Source organism: Trichosurus vulpecula, chromosome 3 (genome assembly GCF_011100635.1).
Source record: "Trichosurus vulpecula isolate mTriVul1 chromosome 3, mTriVul1.pri, whole genome shotgun sequence".
Classification (NCBI taxonomy): domain Eukaryota; kingdom Metazoa; phylum Chordata; class Mammalia; order Diprotodontia; family Phalangeridae; genus Trichosurus; species Trichosurus vulpecula.
The window spans coordinates 157,815,030-157,835,347 of NC_050575.1; the positions used below are offsets into that span (position 1 = coordinate 157,815,030).

The 20,318-nt window shown below is 45.7% G+C and overlaps 1 protein-coding gene across 1 annotated transcript; it reads left to right on the forward strand.

Moving 5' to 3' along the window:
• The first annotated feature begins 1,618 nt into the window (after positions 1 to 1,618).
• CD40 (CD40 molecule) lies at positions 1,619 to 17,806 on the forward strand. Its single transcript, XM_036748123.1, has 9 exons — positions 1,619 to 2,072; positions 9,776 to 9,854; positions 10,211 to 10,336; positions 10,636 to 10,782; positions 11,712 to 11,805; positions 14,911 to 14,978; positions 15,411 to 15,497; positions 15,640 to 15,668; positions 16,719 to 17,806. Exons 1-9 carry the CDS (start codon positions 2,031 to 2,033, stop codon positions 16,863 to 16,865), a joined length of 819 nt encoding a protein of 272 aa, XP_036604018.1. The 5' UTR covers positions 1,619 to 2,030; the 3' UTR covers positions 16,866 to 17,806.
• Positions 17,807 to 20,318: the final 2,512 nt, after the last annotated feature.

The following is a 20,318-nucleotide window of genomic DNA, read 5'->3' on the forward strand; positions in this document are numbered from 1 at the left end:
ATTCCTGTTTGTCATTTACAACCTGTGCTGTAACTCTTTCCCTCCCCAGTCTTATTAAATATTACTCCCTTTCACATCCTCCTTGGTCCAAACTCAAGGACCTGCTCATGTCTCTTACAGACAACATTCCATCTCCAATCTCTGAACCTTTCCACAGGCCATTCCTCTCTTCCCACAATGTCATTTCTCCTTATCTTCACCTCTTAACATTCCTCATTCCTTTCAAAGCTCAGCCTAAGTGCAACATTCTACATGGGACCTTTCCTGATCTCCACCATTGTTAGTGCCTGTGCTCCCAATTATGTCATAATTATTCTGTATCCATGCATGTATATGTATGCACCTATATATATATATATGTATACATATACACATATATGCACACAGCATGTCCCAGAAGTCTTAGTACAGTTTTAAACTTTAATAGCTTCAGAAATATAAATGCTAAACACTTACGAAAATGTAATTGGAAAGTTTACTTCTATTTCTTTGATGCTTATTTAATTTTGAGAATTTTGAATAAAATTTTTTTTAAGTTTAACAGGACAGGGAACTGTGTCATTATGACTTGTGTGTGTGACAGTTTTTGAATGACATTTTCTCAGAACAAGCATAAGAGGTTCTCTTTTTTGGCTTGTCTAAGGTCACAAGAAGTCCTCGGCAGAGCCAGGCCTGGATCCCAGATCTCCTGAATCCCACTTGGGTGTTCTTGTAGGAATAAGTTCCTACAAGATTTTGAGACCACATATTTGGGGATGTGGGGAGTGGAGGTTTTGTAACCCTGTGTGCAATGAAAAGATCACTGGATTTAAAATTAGATGTTCTAGCTTTGATTTCTTGACCTTAGGCAAAATCCCTTCCCTTTTGGGCTTCCGTTTTTCACTTAAAATGAAGGTGGTAAATATATTTTGCATGCTCACTGCTATAGAAATATAAATAACGACTATATTCTTGATTGTTAAAAGAAAACCTGGAGTTGGAACAGGGAGGGGGTGACTAGATAATCCTTAAAGTCCCTTAAAACACTCATAATCCTAGGAAGAAAGAATGGTTTAATCGATTCTTCATAGCTTCTGAATCTTTCAGCAAGTGTGTATTAAGTACGTACTGTGTGTCAGGCACCGGCTTGGAGCTGAGGATACAAGGACAAAAATGAAACGGTTCCTGCTCTCTTAGGAGCTTACATCCAAGCGGGCGTCAGGAAGAGTCTTCCTGGCCCGGTTCTGCCGAGGGCTTCTTGTGTGACCTTAGACAATCCAGTTTCTTCTCCCCTTTTTAAAATGAGAGCAATAAATTTTACACTAGGATTGTAAAGTGCTGCCGAAATAACGTGAACTACGGTTATTCCTCCTGTCAGTTTCGGTCTTAGAGTTGGGACAGAGACGCGCATCGAGCAGCCTCTCCCCACCCTCCCGGCTCCCTCGCTTAGTCTGGAATTTCCTTAGGAATGAAAGAGAAACTCAGTTTGGGAAACTCCTTTCCTCGCAAACACCCCCGCTCTCCTCTCAAGCTGCACTTCTCCCAGGGGACTTCCTCTAAAAAAGCTGGCAGAGAGCCCAGAGAGGGCGGGGGGACAGACTTTCAGTTCTGTCGGCTCGGTGGATGGGGGTGGGGGTGGAGCAGGGTTGCTTCCCTACCCCAGGGGGTCTCCAGCCCCACAGGCGCGACCCAGTTCATGGCTCCTATAATCACTGGAGCATAGACAGGATACCTCTTTCCTGCTTTTACTGCCCTCTGGAATCCCACTACAAGGGTTGGAAGTACGGGGAAACGAAGCTGGGGTGCTAGGAAGAGTCCTCTTAACTGATGTCGGAAAACCGTTCAAACTCGGAATATCCATGGAAAAGACTAACGGAGGTGCGGCCAGGGGGCTCTCCGGGGTTCTGGCTCTCCCGCCAACATTTGCTGCGATTGACTCGAGGTGCCCCGCCCATGTTATGGGTGGAGCTTCCACGTGGTTTGTAGGGGATTATTAAAACGCCGGCACCTGGTCATCCTCATCTCCTTTGGAGCTCTCATCCAGTCCAGCCATGATCCTGTTCTGTCTGCTGTGGGCCTGCGTTTTCACCGCGGTGAGTTGACTTCCTACCCCTTCATTCCCCTTCTCCGTCCAGGGAGGCCAGGTTGGGTTCTAAAACTTGGGGTGGGATGGGAAGAAAAGAAGGGCTTTTTGGAAAGGGCTCACCCATCTGGCCGTAGTCTGGATCCCGAAAGGTGCCCTCTTTACTTACACCTCAGTTTCTTTCTCTGTGAAATGAGGATAACGGACTCTCTGAGGTTCCTCCTTCACCAGGTCTAATATTGACTTATTTTCTTGGAGAGATCAACTAATAAAAGGTGGGAAGAAGCTGAAAGTTGAACAAAAGGTACAGAGAGAGAGGGTCGGGGAAGGGAAATGACCTGGTGGGAGAGGACGACTTTCCTTATCGCCAGTTTAAAGGGAGTGAGCTGTGGGTCACCCCACTAACTGCCAGGCAACAGGTCATTCATCCATGGGCTGTTCCTTGCAGTCAGCTTTAAGGGTCTGAGGCAACCAGGGCCTTACTTAGTAGAGCTGATCCAATTCATTCCGCATTCTTTGAGTTGGTATTATGTCCAGTCCAGAGTTTTTGTGGGAATATTATCACTGGCACTTCAAGGAGAAAGAGGTGAGACTGCCTCTCAGCTGGCACAGAGCTAGGGCCCAGGAGTCTATGTTCAGCCTTAAACCCCTGGGACTGGCTGACTAAAGAATCGAGGTTACAGATAGGATGCTGGTCTCTAGGCCAGAAAGGAAATGGAATGGAATAGGAAGAGGTGGAAAAAGCCCAGTTTCCTGTCTTTTTCACATATTACAGGATGCTGTTGCATCTGGTAACAAGCTCTCTACACGGTCATGGGATCCTCAACAACTTGGGGAGAGTCTTATCAGTGCTTCCCTTCTGTGCCCTTTCTGTGGATAGAGGGAAAGATAAGTGAAGGGTTGAAACTCCTTAGAGAAGGGGAAGGGGGAGACAACAGCAGGCAAGGCTACCATATCTTTATAGGACCACTGGTCTAGTCTCAGGGGAAATGCCCAGGGAAATACCCTATGACTCCCTAACTCAAAGAAATGGACACAATTTCAGGGATGGCATCAGGGAGCTAAATGAAACAAGTCATTGGGATCTGTTTTTTGAACTGAGAATTTGGAATGTTCGATTTGAAAGAGGCTTGGAAAACAAAATGCCAAAATTGGAGAGAAACAGTGGAACAGAGAATGTCAGAACTAGAAAGGACTTTAGAGGGAAGTGAACAATCAGTGGAAGAGACATTACATTTGGAATCGGACACCCAAGTTCAAATCCCTGCTCTGTCACTTAGAACCGGTGTGACCTGGAGGAAATCATTTCACCCCCCTAACCCTTAATTTCTTCATAAGAAGATCTAGATCGATTTCAAAAATCCAAGTCAAATATCTATGATCCTGTGAACATATACTGTCAGAGCTGAAAGGACCTGTAGAATGTAAAACATCAGAACTTCCTAGTTCTTAGACTACACCATGACAGAGCTGGAAGGGGCCTAAGACTTATGAAATTGTAGAGTTGGAGGGTACCTTAGAGACTGCTTTAGTTTAACTCTTCCAATTGACATAAGAGGAAACTGAGGCTCAGTGAGATGAAATGACTTGCCCACACTGAATTAGGAACAATCTTCTTTCTCTCAACCAGACAGTCTCTCAGAAGGCGCTGGAGTACACTGCCCCAGGGTGATGGTGTCTCTGGAGCCATCACACACACACACACACACACACACACTCTGAAGCACAGGATTGCCCAAGCGTATCACTGGGGAATTCATAAAGACCCACACCCTTCTCAGTTTTTGGATAGTTCCTCATTTTGGAGGGTGGGAATTCCCCTTGTACCTGGTCTGCTGCGTCGCCCCCCCTTCTCCACCCCATTTCACCCAGGGTGGGGGGGGTATTGTCAGTGAAGCTGTAAAACTAGAGTGATGGCTATACAGGAATAAACAAGCCTGGGGGGATTGCTGGGAAGGAGTTGGGTTCCCGGTGGGAGGGGAAAGGCAAAGCTACTTCTGCCCCTCACTTTCATTTTCACTGAGTACAAAAGTTAAGAGGGCTAGTACAGATAGAGAGAGGGGAGGGTGGAGCCAGATATGGAAGAATGAGCCTTTGTGGAAGGGACCACATGGGAGGAAGAGGCTGGTAGAAAGGAGATGAACTGTAGGGTCAGGCTCACTTGCCCCCCCACCATTCTAAGTTCTTCCACCAGGCAAGGGCTGAGCTCCCCAAAAATAGGGAGAAGAATTCTTTAGCCATGTGCACTCCCGTTGAGAGCATTTTGTGACAGGAGGAGCAGAGCTAAGGGCTCACAGGTTCATCGTAGATTGATTTCTTTTTATGACAGAGTTAATTGTATTGGTTACTGGACTGAAGAGCACTAGACTTGGAGTCAGAATTCCCAAATTCTGGGCTCAGATCCAAAACTTGCTAGTTATATGAGCTTAAGTAAGTCGTGTCCCCATTTTAAGCCTCAGTTTGTTCATCTGCAAAATAGGGATACTGATACTGGCGCTAAAAGGCTTTGTAAAATGGTAAACTATTAAGTCCTATGTAACTGTCGCCTATTCTTTAGCAGTCATTCTCCTCTGTTACAATATAAGAACATTGGATTAGGGTTAGAAAACAGGAATCCCCATTCTGCTTTTACTACTTATTATGTGTGTGACCTTGGGCAAACGACTGAATTTCTTTGGACCTCAGTTTCTTCTTTGGGTCTCAGTTCCTCCTCTCTAAATGAAGGAGTTGAATCAATGATCACTAAAGTCCTTCTAACTGGATCTAATGGTGTGTGTGGTGTGTGTGTGTAGCTGAAATGACTATTGTATGATAAGATCCACCACAGGCTCTTGTATTTTAGGCTGGAAGGCTTGTCTGGCCATTTTCCCATTTGGGGTTCTGTGTTCTTTCCTAAATTTCAGAGGCTTAGAGTATTACTGAATGGCAACCTTCCAATCCACTAAAATCCAGGACCATCTGCCTGTATGGGGTTTTTGTTTTTGAGGTCATTTCTTAATATTAAGTATAGTATGTCTTGAATTTTTTTATTTACATTTTCAGTTTCATGAGATGGATGTAAAATTCTGTGTTTAGGTCCAAAAACTCACCTGTACCAATATAAAATGGGGGATGTGGGGCCAGACTCTTGTTCATGAAAATTACCTGGGGGTTTTAATTGGCTGAAAGCTCGATATGAATCAATAGTATGGTTCTGAAACAGGGAAGTCATGTCCATCCCACTTGTTTGCCTGGTCAGAACTCACCTGGAGTGTTGCGTTTTGTCCCCTGTGACACCTATGTCATATTTTAGCAACAATGTTGGCAAACTTGAGTGTGTCTTGAGGAAGGCAACCAACATGAAAAGACTCAAAACTGTGTCAGTGGAGGAAAGGGAGTCAGCATTTATATAGCACCTACTGTGTGCTAGGCTGCAAGGTAGGTGCTACTTATTCCTCCGTTTTACTGTTGAGGGAAGCAAACGTTATGTGCCCCAGGATCACAAAGCTAGTAACTGTCTGAGGCTGAATCTGAACTCAGGTCTTCCTGACTCCAAGCCCATTGAGCCACCAGCTGGCTCTGAGCTTGAAAGAACTGGGGAGAGAGACTTGGATGGAGAATGGATTCTATCAGCATCGTGTTTGCTTTCTTTAAAGACTGTACTTGAAGGATTGTCTGAAGAGGGATTAAACTCCACAAGGTGGCACAGTGGTTAGAGGGTGGGACCTGGCCTCAGGAACCTGAGTTCAAATGTGGCCTCAGACACTTAGTATCTGTGTGACCCTGGAAAAGTCATTTAATCTCTCTCAGCCCTAGTTTTCTCTCTCTCTTTTTTTTTGGAGGGGGGAAGGCAGGGCAATTGGATTTAAGTGACTTTCCCAAGGTCACACAGCTAGTAAGTGTGTCAAGTGTCTGAGGCCAGATTTGAACTCAGGTCCCACTGACCCCAGGGCTAGTGCTCTACTCACTGCACCATCCAGCTGCCCCTTTTCTCAGCTGGAAAATGAGGATAATAATAGCACTTCCCAGGGTATTTGTGAGCATCAAATAAGATAACATTTATAAAGTGTTTTGTAAACCTTAAAGCTCCACGTGAATGCTAGCTATTATTATTGTCCTTATTATATTCTAGTTCCCTAGAAGGAAGAACTTCCTAGCATAGAAGCTGTCCAATGATGCAGTGGACTGGCTTCTGTCATGGGCTGTGTTGGAGGAGAAAGCGATGGGTGTTTTGTGGGGATGCTTCAGAGGGGATCTGTGCCATTGGATGCTGGACTGAAGAGTAAAGGATGGGATGTAGACTTAAACTAGATGAGCTCCCAGTTCCTTCTAGCCCAGGGATCCTCTGATGGCTAGTACTTAGCCACCCACACTCTCACCCAGCCCCCTGCAGGATCATCTGCACTGGGAGAAGGCTGATGTTGCTAGGGGGACAAACATCTCCCGTGCACTCATCTGCTTTGTAAGCTGTTACTGAGTCAGTCCTCCCAAGTTTGCTGTATAAGGTGCTGGGGGTTCTGCTACTGGCTGTAAAATGTAATTAATTGCCGTACATATGTATTGTCTTGCTAGCTTTCCTGAAGGCCAGAGCTCACCTGCAACAAACTCAACTGACTTCAGTTGGGTCCAATAAAAGAATACGGTAGTACTGGGGGTGGAGGAGGAGGGGAGAAAGATAGAGATGGAGACACAGAGACAAAGACAGACAGAGACACAGTGTCAGAGATGCAGAGATAAAGATAGACAGAGACAGGGACACAGTGACAAAGACAACAGAGGCATAGACAAAAACAGAGACCAGAGACAAGACAGAGACAGGGACATAGAGTCGGAGACAGAGAAAAGACAGGGACAGACACAGAGGCAGAGAGAAAGACAAATATAGACAGAGACAGGGACAGAGACACAGAGACAAAGACAAGCAGAAAAGGGACAGACAGAGACAGATAGAGACACACAGAAACAGAGATACAGAGACAAAGACAGGCAGAGACATAGAGTCAGGAGACACAGGGACAAAGGCAGACACAGGGACACAGAATCACAGATAGAGAGACAGGGACAGAGACAGGGAACAAGGGGAGGTAGGAAGCCACAGTTAATGAAAATGGACTGCAGTTTGTGTGGAAGAAGATGTGCCTTGAAGGAAATAATAAATGGGGAGAAGAGAAGGGGCAGTATGGTGTAGAGGTAAAGTAGTAATAGACTGCCTCATCAGGCAGTGAGTTTTCTGTCACTGGAAGTGTCTAAGCAGAGGCTGGATAAACCATTCCATCTGGTGCAGGGGAAAGACTATAGACCAACAGCCAGGAGAATTGGGTTTGACTTTGAATAAGTAGCAAAGCTGGGTGGGAATCTCAGTCCTCTAACTCCACACCTAGAACTTTTCCACTCTCTTTCTCAGTTCCAATTTAGATCAATTCATTTGGTATTTTTAAGATAATAGGATTTAGGATTAGAAGAAACACAAGAGATCATCTAGCCCAACCTTTCCCATTTTGCAGATAAGAAAACTGAGACCCAGAGATGTTAAGTGATTTTCCCATGGTCACACAGGTGGCAGTACCAGAATCTGAACATAGGTCCCTTGACTCTTACCATTACTGTTGGCTGAAGCTGCAATGTGGTTTAAAATGTGGTGTGTGTGTGTGTGTGTGTGTGTGTTGGGGCTTGCATCTGTGATTTCATTGGCTTACAGAACTCCAGATAATGAAACACTAGGGGGCATTCTGGTAAACATTTAACAACTGGCTCTCCAGAAACCCAGGATGCACTTTTAAGTTTCATCTGAGTCAGTAACCTTTTCTCCATCACTTTGTTAAGTCTAGACAAACACCAAAACAACAGGGCAAATCCCAAGGTTTCCAGTACAGTTTGCTGATTTCGGACATATCGATGATCACGCTGAAAATTTAACTTTGTCAGCAACACCCTTCTCCTTCTACCCATAAAGATAAGCAACTGTTCTGACCCTTGGTTTTAGAGCTGCTTGAGGCACTGAGGGGTTCAGAGATTTGGCCAGGGTCACTCTGTCAGGATGATTAGAGGCTGAATCAGGAGAATAACTCTCACTTTTAACTTCATGATTCAGACTTATTTAAATCTCTTGAATAGTTCTAGTGTGTGGAGATCACTAAACTGTACATAAGGATCCTTGCACCATTTATTGACTTGGAAAACCACCTATTTACATTATCTATGTTCTATTGTATTTTTATCTTATTTTGTCAAATATTTCCCAATTGCATTTTTTAATTTTAATAAATTTATTTTTTATTTTTAGTTCCACAAGTTTTTGGGTTCCAAATTTTCTCTCCCTCTCTCTCCTTCCCTCTCCCCCACAAGATGGTATGTAATTCAATGTAGGTTCTACATATACCTTCACATTGAAATTATTTACATGATAGTCCAATTGTAAAGGAGAATTATAACCAATGGAATGAATCACGAGAAAGAAGAAATGGAACCAAAAAAGAAGGAAAAAAAAAGAGAGCAAAATGTTCGCCTCAATCTGCATTCAGACTCCATAATTCTTTCTCTGGATGTGCATAGCTTTTTCCATCATGAGTCTTTTGGAGCTGTCTTTGCTTGCATTGATGAGAGGAGTCAAGTCTATCAAAGTTAGTCCTTACAGATACAGTGTGTCTGTAATCGTGTATAATGACCTCCTGGTTCTGCTCCCCACATTCGGCATCAGTTCACATATGTCGTTCCAGGTTATAATGAAGTCCATCTGCTCCTCATTTCTTATAGCACAATAGTATTCCATTACATTCATATACCACAATTTGTTTAGCCATTCCCCAATTGATGGGCATCCCTTTAATTTCCAATTCTTTGCCACCACAAAAAGAGCTGCTATAAATATTTTTGTACATATGGGTCCCTTTCCCACTTGTTTGATCTCTTTGGGATACAACCCTAGAAGCTGGGCCAAAGGGTATGCACATTTTTTAAAATTTAATTTAAATTTATTTATTTAACATATTTGTTTTTCAGCATTGATTTTCACAACAGTTTGAATTACAAATTTTCTCCCCATTTCTACCCTCCCCCCCACTCCAAGATGGCATAAATTCTGGTTGCCCTGTTCCCCAGTCAGCCCGCCCCTCTATCACCCCCCTCCCCTCTGGGTATGCACATTTTTATAGCCCCTTGGGCATAGTTCCAAATTGCTCTCCAGAATGGCTGGATCAGTTCACAACTCCATCAACAATGTAATGATGTTCTAATTTCCCACATCCTCTCTAGCATTTATGATTTTCCCTGTTTTGTCATGTTAGCCAATCTGACAGGAGAGATGTGGTACCTAAGAGTGTTTTGATTCACATTTCCTCTAATCAATAGTGATCTAGAGCATTTTGTCATATGACTATAGATCTTTAATTTCTTCCTCTGAAAACTGCCTGTTCATATCCTTTGACCATTTCTCAATTGGGGAATGACTTGTATTCCTATAAATTTGGCTCAGTTCCCTGTATATTTTGAATACGAGGCCTTTATCAGAGACACTGGTTGTAAAGATTTTCTCCTATTTCTACTTCCCTCCTAATCTTTATTGCATAGGCTTTGTTTATACAGAAAATTTTAGTTCTGGTGGCTCTCAGGAGTGTTGCTGACACCTCTGATCTAAACTATTCAGGCTAGACAATTGTCATTCACTTAGTTAGAGGCAGGCAGCTGGTCTCTTATGGTTTTTCCAAATTGGGAATCTTGTGATTTTTCTCTTTTCAGGTCCATATGAAACCATCCATTTCTTGCGAGAATAGCCAATACTTGATGAATGGGATCTGCTGTAAGAAGTGCTCTCCAGGTATATGAAAATATGACTAGGCTAGGAATGAGGAGACCTGGATTCGAATCCCGGCTCTAATCCATACTGGTCATGTGACTTTGGCACATATATACATACATTGTCATGTGTGCTGTGTGACCCCCCCTCCAAGTCCCCTATTCCTCAGTTTCCTCATCTCTAAAGTAGGTACAATAATATGCCTAATACAGTGCTTGGCACATAGTAGGCAGTTAATGCTTGTGGACTTATTAAATGCTAGTACTACCTAGCTCCCAGGGCCCTTTGTGAGAAAAGTGCTTTGTAAATCTCCTTGTGTTAAAGAAATGTGAGGTTCTGGCCTGGCTGGAGCTTTCTCTTCTCTTGACATCTTCCAGGAACTAAGTTGGTCACTGATTGCAATGAGGACACTGAAACCCAGTGCGAGCCTTGTGAAGAGGGCGAGTTTCAGTCTTCCTGGAACCATGATAAATACTGCCATCAACACAAATACTGCGATCCCAGTATGTGGACCGAGTGTGGTGGTGGTGGGGATGGTGAGGGGCAGATGGTAGTAGTGATAGTGATGATGGTCGTGGTGGGGGTGATGGTGATGGTGGGGAGATGGTGGTGGGGATGGTGGGATGGTGGGGGTGATGGGGATGATGGTGATGGTGATGGGGAACCAGGGGAAAGGGAGAGGGCATATGTCCCACTATAGCTGTGCTTGTGGGTTAGTGGATTCTGGGGCAGGAAAGAGCTGGGCAGGGAGATCTGACTCTTTTCCTCTCATCCCTGGCCCCTCACTGCCCTCTCTGCTTAGATTTGCACCTCAAGATTCAGGAGGAAGGCTCCTTGGAAAAGGACACTATCTGCATTTGCACAAAAGGTTTTCACTGCACTAGCCCGGAGTGTGAGAGCTGCAGCAGCCATAGCCCTTGCCCATCAGGCTTTGGAGTCAAGGAGGCTGGTGAGTAGCCTCACTCAGGGAGTGCCTCAGTTTCCCCCTTCATGAAATAAGGAGGTCAAGCTAGATGGTCTCTCACCTCTTCCAGCTCCGACTTCTGTATTTCTAAGTCTCTTCCAGATCTGATAGTCTGTGTTCTAAAGTCTCTTTCATATCTAAGATTCTAGTCCAGGAAGTATGGGGGGAGTGAGTGACACCAGGGCCAAAGCTGAGGAGGGAAAAGGTGTTCTTCATCTCTTCTATCTGCATTTGGCCAGAAATTCCCACTTACCATTCCTGTTACTTCTTCCAGAGAGAGGAAAGGAATTGAGGTAGGGAGGGGAGGTCCTCAGGCCCTAAACTGGCACCAGTCAGCAGGGACTAGATGTCTTCTGTAGTTTCCCTTGCCAGAGGTTCCAGCCATTCCCAGCTCCAGGAGAAGGGAAAGGGGGAGGAAGGGAGGATTCAAAGTCCTGCAGGATGCAACTGGAGAACAGGGATAGGTCAGCTGGTGTCAAGCTTACTCCTGACCCTTGCTCCTGAATGGCTATTGCTTCCATAGGCCAAAGGAGCCTGACTTAATGGTCTTCCAGACCTACCCCAAGGTGACAGCCTCAGGGGCCTTTTCCCTCTGATTGAAGAACCGGAGGGCAGAGAAATGAACTCTTCCCAAGGCCTCCCTACATAAAGGGCTCAGACTTGCCCAGCTAACATCATTATCATCAGCTGTTCCGCTGTATTTCAGCTCCGAACGCCATAACCCCCATGCTGAATACGCTCTGCCCCCCATCCATGTTTCAGCTTCCTTTTTATGTATTATCTTCGCCCATTAGATAGTAAGCCCCTTGAGGGCCAGTGCTTACCACAGTACCTGGTACACAGTAGACACTTAATAAATGTTCCTTGGTTATTAGTGACCACGACAGCCACCCTGCTCTCTTCTCTTCTCCCAGGCACAAGTTCTACTGATACCATCTGTGAACGTTGCAAGAAAGGCTTTTTTTCCAACGTGTCCTCTACTTCTGAAAAGTGCCATCCCTGGACCAGGTATTGGGCCCATGAGTATTCATTCACTTGGGGTCGTGCTTCCTAGGCCTTATGTCCATGCCATGCCTGGGAAATTGAAAGACACATGACTGCATGCGAAGGCCTCTCCCATCCTTCCCAGCCATCCACTCACGTGGGTGTGTGTCCTTTGGCACACTCATGCTTTCAACTAGACAAGAAGACTAGCAGTGCATCTTCGTTCCTCAGGGTTTATAAAGAGCTTTTCCTTGCGAAGCACTTAGGACAAGCACAGTAACAACAATATAAAGAACAGCGGCTAATTTCTCTAACACCTTAAGGTTTACGGAGCGTTTTCTAGATCATTTCATCTGACGCTTACGATGGTCATGCAGGTATTATTATCATCTCCATCCTCCAGATGAGGAAATGCTAAGTGGCTTGCCCAGTCTTGCAGCCAGTACCTGTTTGAGGGTGATTCTATTCATTTTATAGATGTGGATGCTGAGTCTCGAGAGGTTGAATGATGTACTTGCTCAAGGTCAGTCTAGTAAGGCATTAGAGTTGGGACTCAGACCGATGTCTTTTACTCCAAGTCTGGTTGTACCAGATGGTGTCTCTTCCTACTAACTTTCTACTCTGCCTTTTATACAAACTTTCTTCCTTCTTTTTTTCCCCTCTCTCTGTTTCCTGTCCTCCCATCCCTTTCTCCCTTTCTTCCCTCCCCTCAATCCTTTCTTCTTTCTTCCTTCTCTCCCTCCTTCCCTTCTTCCTCTCTTCTTAACTTCCTTTCCTCCCTTCCTTGATTCCCTTCCTCTCTTTCAATCTGTCCTTCCTTCCCTCCATCCTCCCTCCTTCCCTCTTTCCCTCCCTCCTTCCTGTCCTCCCTTCCTCCCCTTCTTCCCTTCTTTCCTTCCTCCCTCCCTCCTTCCTTCCTTCTTTCTTTTCCTTCCCTTCCCCTGCTCCTCTCTCCACCACAATCACCCCCTTGCCTACCCTTCATTTTTCTGGTCACAGAGTAGCAAAAGTTTGAGAGGAATTCAGACATTCAGACTATACCCAGCACGTCTTCATGACACATCTATGTGTTTGAGGCTCTGACTGAGAAACAATGGTCCAGAAAACAGCAGCAGTCCCCAGTGAGCAAGCGCCTCCTGATCCTACTAAATCTTTGCACTTGTCAGTCTAGCCTAGCTGTCTTCCCTCCCAACATCACATCCTGGGCTTATTAAGTGGAAAGTGCACTGGATTGGAGTTAGGGCAGCTGCATTTAACCTTCCTGGGTCTCAGTTTCCCCTTTGCAAAATCAGGAATTTCCTAAACTATGATCACCTATGACCCTTCCTGGGGGGAGAATCACAGAGATTTGTAAGATTTTCACAGAGATTGTAAGATTTTGATCTAGAAGGGAACTCAGATATCATTTTATTCAGCTCTTTCATTTCATGGATGCAGAAGCCATGTTTCAGGGAGGTCATATAACTTACCACATGCCCCAAACGTAGTGCCGAAAGTTGGGATTCAAACTTGGGTCCTCTGAGTCTAAATTCAGTACTTGTTCTATGCCATCAGACTTTTTGTTTTGATTCCTCCTTCTCTTTCAACTCCCACCCAAGCTCAGTCGGTCCCCAAGGCTGCTGGTTATTCCCTTGCGCTTGAGCTCCCTCCCGCTCCCTCCCCCTCCCCATCTCCCTCTCCTCTCCTCTCCTCTCCTCTCCTCTCCTCTTCCTCTCCCTCTCCTCTCTCCTCTCCTCTCCTCTCCTCTCCTCTCCTCTCCTCTCCTCTCCTCTCCTCACCAGTTCTCATCAGATCACAGACAGACTACTAGAGCAGTTTCCTGACTGGTCTTCCTGGCCTTTCATGTCTCCTCCCTTCTATTCTGCCACAAGCCCCAGATTTATCTTCTGAAACCACTCATTTTTATCATGAACCGATCACACACTGCCAGGGTCTCCTTGTTGCTTAATGAATCAGGTCTGAACTGCTCTGCCTAGCCCTTTATAATAATGCCTGCCCAACTTATTTCTCATTACTCTCCAGGACTTAGTAATGACAATAGCTCACGTTCCTATAGTTCCTGCAAGATCTACAATACATTTTTCTTTCAACAAAATCCTGGGAGGCATGGTGTGCGAATCTGATTGTACCCATTTCACAGAGAGGAGGAAGCAGGCCCTAAGAGGGGAGAGTCCAATGGACCTCATAAACATCCATGCTGGTCTGGTGTTCTTTCCTCCATCCTCTGCATTCTTCCACATAGTTGCTCACTGCCTGCTGCAGCATCTCTGTAGACATGAGCCTGCTTTTGTTAATATTGTTACGGTGCAGTGAGAAGAGCACCCAGTTTGAAACTGGAGGATCATGTCCTCGTTCTGCCTCTCACCTCTTCCCTGACCCTGTTCCTTATTGGTAAAGAAAGGGGTTGAACCAGATGACCTCCGAGGTCCCTGCCAGTTCTTAATTTGTATTCTATAGTGTAATGGAGTATCCTGGCCTAGAATACGCTTTCTCCCCTAAACCTGTCCAAATTCTTTCCATCTTTAAGATGCACATCAAATCTCACCTCCCTCTGAAAGCCTTCGCTGACTATCCTTTTTCCTCTCCCCTTTTCTGAACTTTCTAGCACTCATGGTCCATCCATACATTAGCACTTGGATCATGCACTGTTCTGTACAGTGTGGTCTAGTGGGAGGAGCTCTGGACTTGGAGTCAGTCAGGAGACTAGAATTCATCTATGAATCCTGACTCTGACACTTGCTCTTTGGGCCAGTCACTTAAAGTCTCTGTGACTCCGATTTCTCACCTGCAAAATGGGGACAATAATCCCAGTGCCCCCACCTTCCAGGGTTGTTGTGAGGAAAATGCTGAGCAAATTGTACATATGAGCAGCATTATGATTGTTTATGAATTGAATCATGCATTAATTAAGGTTGCTTTCCCTACTTGGTTTTAAGTCCTTGAGTTCAGGGACTGTAGTTACCTTGTCCATCTCCCATAGTTCCTTGCACAGAGGAGCAGGGACTTCTTGATTGATTGGACTCCTCCAATTCTGGCCTTGAAGCCCCATGAGCTGGAAAAACTTAGTCCCTCTATGTGTGTGTGTGTGTGTGTTTGTTTGTGTGCACTTGTTCTTGTGTGTCTACCCAGGTGCAAAGCCACAGGACTGGTGGAAGTTCAGGAGGGGACCGATAAAACAGATGTGCTCTGCGAAGACGGTAATTATGGATGGATGATGGCAGAAGACTGAAGTCAGATTTGGGGTCGGGGAGTGGAAGGGATGAGATAGACATTAGAGTTATGTAACAGCAAAGAGTAGAAAGGTAGAGACAGTGGAAAGAACATTGGAGTTAAAAGTCATAAGACCTGGGTTCTGCCAATGACTAGCTGTGTGACTGTGAATGAGTCATTTCACCTCTCTATGCCACTGCTTCCTCAGCAGTAATCGAGGGGTTAGACCAGACAATCACTAAGTCTCTTTCCAGATCAGACGTTCTAGTATTCTGTGAGAAAGAAAGGATTCTGAGTGGGGGTGTGTGTGTGGAGGGGATGGGGCAGTGGACCAGGGATGGGAAAAGTGGGGGGAACAAAAGATTCTAGGAGGATGGAGATACTTGGGGGAGGTTTTGCTAAAGCCCAGTTTTCTCCAGGTCCCCAATCTCGAATGGGTTTCTTGGTGCTGATCCCCATCATAGCAGGAATTTTATTTATTATCATCGGCTTGCTGCACTGGAGATGTGAGTCCGGGATTGGACTGGGTGATGGGAGGTTCTCCTGGGGAGAGGTGGGACAAAGACCCAAGGAGGTAAAGGAAAGGGCACAGGGTGAAGTCTCTCTTTCTTGACCTTAACATTTCTCTCCTCCCAATTTCCCATTCAGGTCTGGGTTTCAAGGAGCCGAAGAACAAGGTAGGTCATTTCCTGAGCTAGTTTTATTTCCTGAGATCTAGACAGGGTTCAGCAGACTGGAAGAAGAGAGTGAGTCACTGGCATCCACATTTGAACAGCAAGAACTGGCTTCCCTTTCCATCGTCATGGCCAGTATCCTCTCATTATTTGGATAGGGCCTACCCATGGAAGTTTATTTTTTTTTCTTGTGCCTCAAAACCTGGTTATTAGCACCCTCCTGGTGGAGCAGAAAGCTCCCACTAAGCTGGGAGTCAGGTGAACTGGACTCCGTGTGACCTTGGGTGGGTCCCTTCCCCTCTCCAGTTCTCAGTATCCTCCTCTGTAAAATGAGAGGACTGTACTGCATCCTCTATAACTCTATGATTCTCTACCTATTCCTAGTCCTGGGGCTTGAACCTGACCTTCCTACACAGCTGGTGGCAATCCAGGTGTCAAGGTCTGGCAGCTAATGTACCTGGCTTTTTTCCAGTCTTCTGAACAGTCAGGTGCTTGTCTTTTCCCAAGCCTTAGAGGTGGCAGCAAAGGCAGGATCTGTGGGAGGAGGAGAGAAGAGAGGGCTTGTGGCTTTGTGGCAGGACTTAAATGACTGGATTCAGAGGTGGAAAAACTTGGGTTCTAATCCTGGCTTTGCTGTGTCCTACTTGTGTGACCTTGGCCAAATCATTAACCTTTTGGGGCTTCAGTTTTCTCTTCTTCAAATTGAAAAGGCTGGATTAGATCATTTTAGATCTAATCTAAGTACTTTACAACTCTAGAAATTATGACCTTGGATTCCATCCCCCTCCTTTTGAGGGTTAAAGACTGTTGTGATTCATGCTGTGGCCAGCAGGGGGCAGGAGGAACCCATGGAAAGGAGCCTAGAATTCTGTTCCTCCCCATACCTTCATGCATACTGGGGAACAGCCAGAGAAGGGAGTATGCACGTCCCTCCCTCCTTCACCCCCATCCTCTTCTACCTCAGAATGTTTAGCACGACACTCTTTGTCTCACGGGGGAGAACTCTTATTTGTAAAGGCTGCTGCCCTCAACATGACTCTTTGTCCTGAACAGGATCTCCAGCTAGAGGATATGGGTAGAGAAAGTCCCCAGGAGAATGAAGAGGATCCCCTCCCTGTGCAGGAAACCTTACTTCGGGGCCAGCCAGTCACCCAGGAGGATGGCAAAGAGAGCCGCATTTCAGAACAAGAGGGACAGTGAGAGGCCATGGGTGTCAGGGGCTGCCAAGGCCAGAACGGGGCCAAGTATTGAGGCTCAGGACATCTTGAGGTGGGGGGGAAGCTCCAGAGTACTGAGAGCAGCATTAGCAGCAGCTCCTGTTCTGGAGGCAGAGAGAAGGGTAGAGGAAGGACTGGGGGGCTGCCTGTTTCCTGTCTGACCCTTGAAGTGCACAGTACAGAGGGTCCTGAGATTTTTTTCCCCTTAGTAATGACTTTAACATTTCCAGGCCCCAGATTTCCCCTCTTGGCCCTGCTGCTTTTGCATAAGGAGGGAGGAAAAGAGAAAATGGTCCAGTTATCAGAAAAGGAATTTCCACTGGCGCAATGCCCCCACCTCTTGCCCAAAGCCACAAGAGGGGATTCCTGGCATGTGAATACACATTGCCCACAAAGCACTTTTGATCCTAAGGCAGGTCCTTCTGACCCTTTCCATGCAGAACAGGGGCAGCTTTACTCTTTGGCATCCACCTCAAGGCCCAGGGGTCTTCCCACCCTATCTCCTCTCCATCTTAGCCACAGTGTGAGTGGCTGTTGCTACTGCTGCCAGGTGCAGTAGTGCCCTGTTCCCCACCTTCAGGGAGAACATCAGGATAAAAATATAACATCCCGTTATCTTCCTGCAGTACCAGCTGAGGGGGAGACCAGACAGGAGGAACAGATGGGACAAGAGCCAAGGGAAGGGAGAAGTGGGGGGGGGCAGCAGTGGGAAGACTGCCTTAGCCCATACTGGCTGGGCCACAAATACAAGAAAGGTGTGGGGGTGATGGTCAGGCCAGAGGCAGTCTGTCTTTGTAAGTGTTATTTATGATCACTGAAAGGTGGGATTGGGGCTGAGGTGTGAGATTGGGGCTGCCTGGAATGGTATTGGGGTTGGCATCTGTAAGTGGTTTGGAGATTGATCAAATAAAAATTTGAGGTCCATTCAGAGGTCTTGATCTACTAATTGGGAAATCTTGGTTTAGACTCTAGGGTCCAGACCCATATGGGGCTTAATAAAGGGGGTGGCTCAAGGTGTGTTTACAGACCTGGAGTTACAGCCTGTGTTTGGAGAGGGAAAGTGAAAGGGATAGGGAGTGGTGTGTAGTGGGCATTGGGTGAGGGGAGCTGGCTCACAGTGGGGTCCCCCCTTCCCTTGGTGAGATCCTCACACAAAACTAGGGCCACTGACTCCACCCTGATAAATCCCTTTTCTGGCTCTGGGCCTTGGACTCTCTCTAGAGGGTGGAGCTGTAATGCAAACAGCAGCCAGAAGGTGGCACTGAGGCTACATCCATGTCAATTTGCTTTCTAGGGCCACCACTCTGCCCTGGTCTCTTAGTCTCCCCATGTTCCTTTGCATCATAGGCTTTAGAATTGGAAGGCCCCTTAGAGACCTCCTAGTCTCATCTCTTCTTTGATCAATGGAAGTAATTGTCCCAGAGAAAAGGAGTGACTTGCTTAAGGTCACATAGACAACAGTACAGAGCCAATATTTAAAACAAGGGAGCATTCCAAAGCTTATTGACTGTCTGTCTGTCTGTCTATCTATCTATCTACGGAGTTCCTTATCAATTGCCATTCAGTAATTCAATTCCCCTTTGATCTCAACTAGCCCATTCTTGTGTTCCATATCGAGCTCATCTCTATCTGAATCAAATTCAGCTTTGCCTCTTCCTATCAGTCTGACCTTGGGTATTCTAGGTCTCAGTTTCCTTCTCTGTAAATGAAGGGAGTTGGATTGGATGATCACTACAGTGCCTTCTAGTTTGAACTCATAGGTCCCACTGATCCTCTTCTTCCCTTAGCTTATCCTTACCCCACAACAACCCTCCTCCAACCCCTGTTTTCTTCTTTCTCTTCCTACCCTCCCACTATCCTTTCCTCCCCACCCCTCAAAAAAACTGGTGAAAGAAGTTTGGTCCAAGTGGGTATGAGAGATGGGTGAACTGGAGTCCATTGAGGGGATGGTAGCTAACTTCTGATTATTTCTCTTCACAACCTCAGGAATCCCTCCCTTCTAAAATATGTGTCACAGCTGGGCCCTCTGGCACTACGTCTGGTTTCCTAGGGCAGCCGCAGTTATTAAAGACTCTTCTCCCAGGGATCTGTCTGCCTATGCAGTTCAGACACAGAAAATTATGAATTTACTTGCTGGGGGGTGGCGGGGAGGGAGGGAGGGAGAGAGAAACGCGGTTTTAATCTGAAAAAGCAAAACTATGTGGGGAAGGGAGAGATGTGGGGGAGGCAAGCAACTTGGGAACTGGGATGAAGAAACCTGGAAGCAGGAAAGAGGGGGTGCAGAAGGAGAAGTTGCTGAGTGACAGCCAGTGTGGGGTTCAAACCCAGAGGGCAGACCTCCATCTTCCCTCTTTCTGATGGGTTAGCTGTACATTGGTACAGCAAGGGAGGCTAGCCCAGGTCACGTACCACCATCTGTTCTGGCAATAGATGCTGGGCCTCAGCCAAGGTCCTTGACTCTTCTAGGTTCAGAATCAAGTCCTCTCCACTCTCTCCCCCCCACTAAGAGCAGGGGCTGGATTGGTCCATTGATAAAGGATTCTTGCCCTACTATCCCTCTATGGTACTTCCCCAGTTGACTTTTCTATGATTCCTGCCTGTCTCCCAGGCCTCTGCCAGTTGTTTCGTCACTCTTCTTGTCCCCCACAGTCTCCTTGTTCATCCCCCTATCTCTCTACTCTTCTTCCTGCATTCTTCAGTTAGTACTTTTTTTCTTCATTGATTGACATCTCTCTTCCTTCTCTCCCTTGACTCTCTTGATTTGCTGTCATAGAAGGTACTCAATAAATGGTAAATGAGTGTTAAGTCTACAAGCATTATTAAGCACCTACTACCGGGCGTTCCAAAGCTGGACACATAGACAAAATGCATATTTTCAAGAATGAAATGAATGAAATTTTGACAAACATTTTATTTAATTGGAATATTAACAATAACATCTTCAATATGATTTCCATCATTTGTGATGTAATGATTGATTTACTTTATAAGATTCGCGTGAACTCGATGCAATATCTTCACATTGCTGTCAATTTAGCACATTCCTCTTTATCTGTTCAGTCAAGTGTGTTGCATCTGTGATTTTCATTTAGCATACCCCAGAAAAAGAAGTGCAAGGGGGTCAAGGTCTGTTAATATTCAAATATCTCAAAAGATGCATTTTTTCCTATGTGTCTAGACTTTAGGGACACCCTGTATACATTGCCAGGCATTATGCTAAGCACCCTGGATACAAAGAAAGGTTGTAAAGACAGTCCTTGGCTTCAAGGGGCTCACAATCTAGTGGGGAAGACAACAAGGGAAACAACTATGTACATAGGAAGATATATACAGGGTAAAACTGAGGCAATCTCAGAGGGAAGGCACTGATACTTCAGGAAGGGCTTCTGGTGGAAAACATCTATGTGAAAACATAGCTATAGATGAACAAATGATT